This window comes from Arachis ipaensis, chromosome B09 (genome assembly GCF_000816755.2).
Source record: "Arachis ipaensis cultivar K30076 chromosome B09, Araip1.1, whole genome shotgun sequence".
Classification (NCBI taxonomy): Eukaryota; Viridiplantae; Streptophyta; class Magnoliopsida; order Fabales; family Fabaceae; genus Arachis; species Arachis ipaensis.
In genome coordinates this window covers 133,525,822-133,535,469 of record NC_029793.2, presented here as the reverse complement: position 1 = coordinate 133,535,469, position 9,648 = coordinate 133,525,822, and the positions used below count along the sequence as shown (strand labels likewise).

The window sequence follows — 9,648 nt, the reverse complement described above, 5'->3', positions numbered from 1 at the left end:
ATTTGTATTAAAAATATAATAAACATGTTTGTTTTGTACCTTTTTATTTAATAGAGTAAAGTACTAAATCGGTTCCCTACGTTTGGGCATAATCTTATTTTGGTCCTTAAGGTTTAAAGTGTCATATTTGAATCCAAAAAAATTTCATTTAGCTTCAATATAGTTCCATTGTGAGGTCAAAGTTAAATAATTAACGGAATGTCCTATATAATTATAAATTGATTTTGTTGTTTAATTGTTATATTTTTATTAGTATTAATTTACATTTTGACCGTAAAATTAAGGCTTAGTTTGGTAAAGTTTTTACTTTTAAAAGTAGTTTATAGAAGCTAATTTTTAAAAGATAGCTTTTTAAAAGTTGTAGTATTTATGTTTGGTAAATCAAATTAAAAATAGCTTTCAATAAACACAAGTAACAACAATTGGGTTTGGTACTTGATGCGTGAGCATCTTTCCTATTTTTTCCTGGTGAATTTGTATTCAAATTGTTGAGTTTAATCAAGAATTAATCATCTTCTAGCCACTATGAATGCTACTTTGAGTTGTGTGCAATTCTGTTTATTTTAGGTAGCATTCAGATAGATTTGATGGAGTTTCTATAGAAAAAGAGAAGAAAGTGAATAATGTTGTCAACTCTGATCTCCCTGCTCTCCAACAAGAATAACTTGAGCTACAGAGATCCAATTAACGTTGTTTCAGTGGCATTGAAAAACTAACTTTCAAAGCTTTCCAACGATATATAATAGTATACACTTTTCTTCCAAACCACATGGTGCTGGTGGTGCCAAACTTGGGATTCTCCAAGTTTAGCGCCATGATCATTGCAAACTCACCAAACACACTGTCTTGGTGGCACCAAACTTTGAATTCTCCAAGTTTGGCGCCAAGATGAAGAAAAAGTGGCATTGCATATGGTTGAAATGGCGCCAAACTTGGATTTTCCAAGTTTAGCGCCAACCTTAATGAACTTAGTGGTCCCATTTGTCCTAGAAGAGCAGCTTGAGATGATTTATTTATTTCTGATGAAACTTTATTTTATTTTAAAATAGAAAAAAATATTATTTAGTTTTAGGAAATATAATTTACATTAATTAGGATTAGATATAAAAGGGAAAATAATCAGCCCTTGGGGATCTATCTCTTCTCTCTTACTTCATTTCCCACTTTACAATTTTTTTGAATCCTAGTTTTTTCTTTGAACCATGAGCAACTAAACCTCCACTGTTAAGGTTAGGAGCTCTGTCTATTGTATGGATTGATACTATTATTTTTCTATTTTAATTCACGTACTGATTTCTATTTCAAGAACTGTTTTCGTTCTTTATCTTATGAATCTGGGTGGAACGGAAGTATGACCCTGGTTCTAATTGAGTTCTTGTATAACTTGAAAAAGCTCTTTACTTGAACAACAACTTGAAAACAATTTCTCCTAAATTTCTAATTATCTGGATTTAACGGGATATGTGACATATAATCCTCTTATATTTAGGTAATTAGGGTTTCTGTGGCATATAAACTAGAATTGAACTTCACCCTCTAATTGGAATTAAGTGACCAAGGGATTGGCGGTTGATGAAGGTTAGAGGAGACTAAAAAGGTCTAAGGAATTAGGGTTTAGTCACATATAATTTGCCATGAATTGAATCTTGCATGATTAAAATAGTTAGTAAGAAAAGTCAATCCGGAAGATAAATATCTCTAAAACCTTAACTGTTTTCTCCATATATATTTCACCTCAACTTACTGCTTGTTTTCTGATTCTCTGAATTACTGTTTGATGCATTTGAACTCTCAACACTCTTTTCTGTTTGTCTAACTAAGTAAATCACTCAATCATTGTTGCTTAGTCCATCAATTCTCGTGGGATCGACCCTCACTCACCTTAAGTATTATTTGGTACGACCTGGTGCACTTGCCGGTTAGTTTGTGGTATTCAAATTCCACACCAGTACTTTGGTAAAATAGTTTTTAAAATTTAAAAATACTCTAATAGACAAAAATACAAGCATTAAATTTGAAAATTAACACCTGAGGTTATATTAGACTTTTAAATTTTGAAAAGTACAAGCCAACTTTGAAAATCTCTATTTTAGTGCTTGTTTAGGCGCCATTATTTTGATAAAAAAAATATCTTTTTTCAATAAAAAAGATCTTTTTTAATTTTTTAATGTATTTGGCAAATTTTTAGTAGTAAAAGTAAAAACACTAGAAGATTAATTGAATTATCTGTTATGATGAAATATTAAAGTATAATCTCCTTATCTTTATTTAATCCAACTAATAGATTTGATTAGCCAGAATCAAATATTTAATGTAACTATATTCTGTTATTTCAGTTATAAATAATTCTTTAAATACTCCATATAACAATAAACATCACGTATCATTAGTAAATCAATACAAAATTCTCTCGTTCTACCACCTACTTCTTTCTATTCTTCTTCTTCTTATTTTTCAGGATGGCATTGGCAATTAGCAAGTGATAGTTTTTCTCGATAAGCACTTGCTACAGCTTCTTCATCAAGATTGAAGTCTTCTTCAACGTTTCTACTAACTATTCATAAAGAACCACATTGAGGAAGTGTGAAGATTGAAAAGGTAACATGAAACTTCTTTTAAGTTTTAAATTTGAGAATTGTTATTTAGAAATTTGAGGATGGGTTCTAAATTAGTGATTGAGAAATAAAGTTCTGGATTTTAGATTGAAATGCATATTGAAGGTTTGGTAATATAATGTTTGATGAGGTTCAGATTTTGAGGTTAAATCTTAATACTTCTTTTTTTTTCTGAAAATAAATATCCTTTTAACTTATGATACATTATTTTTTTTTAATAAACTAAAAAAGTGGGAAAAACAGTTATTTCTTGACAAAGAGAGTAATTTAATTTACTGCTTAAGATTTGGATGTAGATGTATAAGTTAATTTATGGTTCTAAGTGTTTATGCTTTAGCAATTCTTGGTTATGAATTTGGTGAATAATATATAATTTTTTTTCTTGGTCTTGATCTGTAAAGACCCAAAAAAGAAAGAAAGAATGAACACTATCTTGAAAGCATAAGAAAAAAAAAAAACTGAAAACGTTTTGGTCTAGGAACTAGAGGATAATTAGAAAGATATTTTAAATATGCATATTTGAGTTCGTTCATTTTATAATATTATCTATCTATAATGTTCAAAAGTGCAAGTTATTTCCAAAGTGTTCAAGTAAAACATTGATGGAAAAAAATAACAGAAAAAATGTCCTATTATTATAATTATGTCAAATCATAAAAAATATTTCACTTTAACTCAATGTATTGTTGTCTGAAAAAAAGAAAATATAAATATATTTAATTATTTATTGTTTTGTTACTAAAAATATTTTTTTATAACTATGATATAAATATTCATCTATAAAACAAATATAATTTGAAACAACTAATATAGAGTTGTATAGTGTATACTGTCTAGGCCTATTCCTCTTGAATAAAACTGATACGCTAAATTCTAAAAAGAGAATAGCATGAGACTCGAGAGAATCTAAGCCGTATGGATAGAACGAAATTACGAAAATAATGATATCATGACACGTCACGTGAAAATAGCCGGTGACGGTTTTCTGATTCATACCGTGGTGGAAATAAAGATGCCGAATTTCAAGAGAAGACGCTACAAGCGACGTCGTTTTAAGCTATAGTAATATATACTGCGCTTTTTTCTTTTTTATTGGATTTGTAATGATTCTTAACCTTTGTGGAATTCATTGAGATCGCGCCACACTTTTTCTTACTTCCAATCCATCCATTCATTCGCATTCCATTTCTTCAAGAATTCAATTACCCTCCCCTTTTCTTCTCATTCTTCCATTCCCAAATCCCAACCTTCCTTATTCTGCTTAATCCAAGGTTGGTTTAGTCTTTTCTTTATCTTTTTTTTTCTTTTTACCTCAGGTTCTTTATTTTTATTTTTAAAAAATTCTTCTTTTTTTGGGAGGAGCGGGTGGTTACGCTTTTGGGTGGCTAGGGATTTTCTGTCCGCTGGGATACGGATTTAGGTGTTATATTCTTTTTCAGGGGTAAAAAGGTTGTGATGGTTGATTTGCATGTTCCAAGGTTAATGCTTTGGGGTTGGATATCATGTTTTTTTTTTTTTCCAAGGTTAAACAAAACTAGATATTTAATTTCATGTTGAAGAAGCATTGTATTGGTCTAACTGTATATGATATACTATTTGGGTAACTGTTTGAGTTGAAGGATTGTAGCTTCTGATCCAAGTGTTTATGTAGTGAATATATTGAATTTAGTGCTTTATTCCTTGTCTATATTTGCATTTTGAACTGATCTTGTTAGGTAGATTAGGAACCATTTTAATATTTTGCTTCTTTTTTCGGAAGTTTATTGTTTATATGATGTCTGAATGCATTGCACCTTTTCTGTTTCAGATATTGAACTCTTGGGATAAGACAGCTAGTCCTTGGATTGGATAGAGTTGCTTGTTTTGAAGGATCATGACAGCATATGACATGGATCCTGATGTTGTTCGCTGGGGCCTTCATAATCTCTTAGATGTTTGCACACTTTCCAATAATGGTTCTCCTAGTATCATAACTAGATATGATCCGGATTTAAGTAGCAGCAGCGTAGAATATGTTAGAGAAGGCTTCTGTCAGCCTTCGTACGTGGAGAATGATGAAGCTGTTGCTCGTGCTTACCAGGAAGAATTATCACAACTTGAATCCTTGGAAGCTTCTGGGATGTCGAAATTCGGGAATGATCAAGCGCGGGCAGCCGTACTTGCACAGGATTGGCATTCTTACTCAGATGGAAGCAGAAATTTTGGTGGTATAAACTTGGCAATTGCTACTCTATTGTTATCTTTTTGATGTGCTGGATATTTTTCAAACTTGTCATGATAAATTGTCAACAACATGTAGGCAATGAAACTTGCCAGAACTCTAACAGTGAGCCATACAACATTCCAGAAGCAGAGAATTATGATCCAAGTGAAAGGGAAAATGGTACGCATGACATTGATGTTTATGGTTCCTCTTCTGGGTCAGGAGAGATTCCAGTTATTAGTGATGATATGTGGCATACGTTGGAAATAATGGATGAGTCTTCTCTTGACGGTGAAGTAGGAAAAAGATTAAACCAGATGGTCCCAATCCCTGTAAGTTTAGCCTTTCAGTGCAGCCAAATTCTGTTGTATTTAATATCATTGGATTTCTTCTTTCTATAATTTCTTATATATGTAATACTTAGTGATGTATACTTTATATGTGAGTGTAGCTATAGAATTCCAATTTGGATATTAATACAAATGTCTCTTGTCTGTACTTGCAGCATATTCCTAAAACCAATGAAAAAATTCCATCATATGATGAAGAAGTATCAGATCACCAAAGGCTACTAGACAGGTCTTGGTTTATTTATGATTTATAATTTTTTTAGTGTAAGTTGTTTTCTAGGTAAAAAGTAAAAGGCATATCTNNAAACCCCCCCCCCCCCTTTTTTTTTCCTAAATGGGCAAATGATTTGTTAGTGTAACTAGAATGGGAATACTATTTAGCCACAAAGGTAGAACCTTATTGCAGCTCTCATTAAAATTTACTAGTACAGCATAGGTAGTGAACAACCATTAAGTAGCCAGTACGACAAAGCAGAAGGATGTAGGAACAGGTGAACAGCTATTAGGTCACCCCATAGGAAAACACTCCATGCACTCTTAGTGAGTTACTTTCTGAATAACTTGGTGCCATAATGACTTAATTTCTGAATACTTGGTTCCTTGATGACTTTGATCTTAAAAAGAAATTGCCATAGCTAACTAGATGGATGCCACGGCAATAAATTGAGAAATGAGATTTTATAGACCCAAATCTCCTTCGTTTGATAATATGCAACACCAAGAGGAAGAGGTAGGGAATGTTGGACTAGCAAGACTAGCAGATACTATATTGTAATATCTGGCTTATTCTCCTTTTTCTTTATTTTCCGTCAGCTTCCTATCTGCAAGTTAGAGCAAAATATATATCTTAACTTGGTTGTTTGGTTATTTAGGATTCATCTAATTTAATGAATTTGATCCTTCTTAGACTGCAGTTGTATGAAGTGGTTGAGCGTAAGGTTGAAGGAGATGGTAACTGCCAGGTTGGGTCTTTATCCATTATTTAAAGTTTAATTTATCCTTGTAAGATAGTTTGATTTAATGAATAGCATCTGAATTATACTAATATCATTTTTTTTAAAGGATTCGACTTCACTGGCTGTTTTTTTGAGAAATTTGCAATGGATCATGATGCATAACTTCCTTTTTCTAATGGTAGTTTATATTGTTTAAAAAAGTGTCTTATTGGTTTTGTATTTTTCCAGTTTCGTTCTTTGTCAGATCAACTCTATCGCTCACCAGAGTACCACAAACATGTGCGGGAGCAAATTGTTCAACAGGTTTGTTCATGTTTGTGGCAAGTTAACAACATATTATTTTTGAGTGGGCGACCTTAATCTATCTCTTGTTATTGATATATTGTTTTCTGCTGTGTTTGGTGTCAGCTCAAGTCTTATCCAGAACTATATGGGGGCTATGTTCCAATGGAGTATAGTGATTATTTAAAGAAAATGAGCAAGTATGTTTATACTTAATAGCATTATATCTATATAAAGACTAGGCTATGCTATTTCAGATGATATGGCTTTATTGATGTTGTCATGGTTCACTGATAGCTTGATGCGTGGCTGTATTAGGAATGGTGAATGGGGTGATCATGTCACATTGCAGGCTGCTGCCGATTGGGTATGATGAAATATACCATTTCCATTTTGTATTTGCCTTCCCTATTTATTATGATATCCTTCTTTTTGGCTTGCGATTTCAAAGTCAGTGTTCTTTATCTGTCTGATGCATTGCATTGGATGCTTAGTATATTGGATTCATGTAAAGCATTATTTGTATCTTTTAGAGGCCATCTTAGCAGGTATGGTTTATTATAAAAAGCTGTAGCAGCTTTAGGGCATTTTTCTAGTAAAGTTCAAATGGTTATGTAGTGAACTTATTCTATTGGAAGCATAATCTTTGTTTAAACAAAACATTATTTTGGCTTGAAAAAAGACAACTGTTGACTGCTAGTTACTTAAAAATGATTAGGGAGGTCATGTGATGCGTAGAAGGATTTGTTACCGAGACATTTTTAAGATATATCATTGTTATATGCCATAGTTGACTATTTTTGTGGATGGAATTCAATTAAATTAGCATATCTCATGATTTGAAATGTTGAAGGAAAACCTTTGCATTTTAGTTGATTTATATCATCAATCACTTCTATGATTTGCTGAGGTTGTCTTTTTGTTTCTACATTTCAGTATGGTGTCAAAATTTTTGTGATTACATCATTTAAGGATACGTGTTACATCGAGATTCTTCCACAGACACAGAAGTCTGGAAGAGGTAAGATTATATTAGTATACATTGAGTTTATTATTCTATATCTATAAAATTCTATTATGGTGAAACAGAGGCATGCAGATTTGTATATAGAAGCAAAATGGTTGTTACTACTGTTAGTGGTTTTGTTTGACTCTTGCGAAATGAGCAAAATTTAAATTGGTATTATTTTGTTTATCTATTCGAAAGTAATTTGTCAACTGTGATGCATAATCTTAAATGACAAGTACCTATAGTATTTTAACTTCTGTTTTAAGGACATGCTAAGCAAGTTTCCATCGTAACTACTGCAGTGATCTTTCTGAGCTTTTGGGCGGAGGTGCATTACAACCCAATTTATCCCGAAGGAGGTAATTTCATACAAGTACTGTAGAAATTTAATTTTGACTTTATTGCTCCATTGAGTCTCTTACTTTTATAATGTCCTTTGGAAGGTTCAGAACATTTCTCACATTACCATGTCCTAATTATTGTGATATGTATCCTATTTACCAAATGCAGTTACAAATTTTAAGCAAGCAATTTAAGGGTGTTTTTTTGTATGAGAGTAAGGAATGATGAGGGGAGTGGCAAAGTTTATTGATAGTTGAGTTATAATTAAGCTATACAACCTTGCTGAGATTCCCCCTATGTTATTTTGTTTTATGCATTTTGGATTCATTTGTTGTACCTCAGACAGATTGTTCTAGTGTCGTTATAATTGCAGATTAGCTTCTATGCATAATCCTCAAATTTTTGGGGAAAAAGGAAAGGCAAGTAACATAACAAAAGCAACACAACATATTTTAGATAAGAGATTGGAAGATTAGACTTTCTTATGTAGCTTTTTCTTTTCTTTAGTTTTTGCTCAAGTTAGGAGGATCTATTTTCTTGTAACTCTTGCCTTTAATGATATTCTTCATTTAACTGTAACCAGAGTTGCCGGCACCCTATGCAAAGAGAAAGAAGAGATGGTGGAATTTTGGTGGTTAGGATTGAAGTATTTCATGCATCCAGCTACTTTATCATCTGTTCTTGTTTATGGCTCTTCACTCGGCTGTGGTTGAGTTTTTTTATTGAAGTTGCATATTTATACCAGTTGGCTCTTCCCCTTTATTCTGCTTCTATTCTTTTGTACATATCCTCATTTTTCCCCCCTTGTACAGTCCTATATTCTTATAGTGCATCTCATTTACAGGAAGAGTGATCTCTCTCTCTCTCTCTCTCTCCATATTAAAACTCAAAGAAAAACAGTATGCTAAAGAGGAGAATCTATGTATATATCTATTATATAAAATATAAAAAGAGAAACCAATCAAACCATGGTAGTTTAACATTCATTCTCAAATACTTAACATTTCTTTATTGTGCAAATCATTTTTTTACCAATGTAGCATAACTTACTTTTTCTCTTTGTATTATAATTTAAGATTTTCCTTAACTTTCATCTGCCTCTTTTGACATTTATCTGTTTTAGACCTTTAGGTTATTCTGTGCTGTTAATGTTAAATAAATTTTTTTTATTGTGTAATTGAGCTATAAAACTTATTTTATTATCTCTTTTTACTCATTTTTACTATTTATCGTTGTTATATGAAGTCACATTCACACTTATTTATTTTCTTCTTCCACAATTCCTTGCCCCCTCACTCTTTTTTTCCCATTTTTTCTTCTCATATTATAGTGTCCATTTTTTTTTTTACAATTTGATCACATATTCTTATTAATTTGACATATACACAGATATGTAAGTATTATTAAGTATATATAAATTTTGTCATTTGTCAAATATATTTTACTCAATCTCCCTTGTTTTCTTCAGCGATATAATTCTCATTTTCACACGGATATGTATATATAATTATAATGATGGTAGTTGATAGTTTATAACTATTTTTTTAAACTAAAAATGTTATGGTATTATGATTCTTGACAAATAGAACTAGAAATTAGAATTTTTTTTTTTGTTTTTTAAAAAAGATTTTACATTAGTTGAGGTTTTTGTACTTCTATATTGCATGTAGTGACTTGTATCTTCTATTATAGTATTTAAATATAGCATATGTATGTTACTTTATATATATTTTCATAATTCACAATCAAAATTTGACAAATAAAAAGAATAATGAAAAATGAAACATAAGAGAAATAGATATGAGGATAAATATAAAACTCATTTCTAAACTTAAAATTATTTCTCTTTTTTTTTTTTGTTGCTTCTTTTTACTCTATGTTTACTTTGAGA

General features: G+C 31.2%; 1 protein-coding gene across 6 annotated transcripts; it reads left to right on the top strand.

The window, feature by feature from the left end:
- On the top strand, window positions 2,429-8,743 carry LOC107618914 (OTU domain-containing protein DDB_G0284757). Of its 6 annotated transcripts, none has more exons than XM_016321092.2 (11): window positions 2,429-2,598; window positions 4,423-4,822; window positions 4,915-5,150; window positions 5,324-5,397; window positions 6,076-6,130; window positions 6,353-6,427; window positions 6,533-6,606; window positions 6,704-6,773; window positions 7,343-7,427; window positions 7,718-7,774; window positions 8,341-8,743. In XM_016321092.2, the coding sequence occupies exons 2-11, from the start codon at window positions 4,489-4,491 to the stop codon at window positions 8,394-8,396; spliced, it is 1,116 nt and encodes a 371-aa protein (XP_016176578.1). In that variant the 5' UTR covers window positions 2,429-2,598; window positions 4,423-4,488; the 3' UTR covers window positions 8,397-8,743. The 6 variants fall into 6 exon arrangements, with proteins under 6 accessions (XP_016176578.1, XP_020966221.1, XP_016176580.1 ...); XM_021110562.1 differs by lacking the exon at window positions 2,429-2,598 and adding an exon at window positions 3,699-3,886 and having other exon boundaries at window positions 8,131-8,743; XM_016321094.2 differs by lacking the exon at window positions 2,429-2,598 and adding an exon at window positions 3,699-3,886 and having other exon boundaries at window positions 7,926-8,743.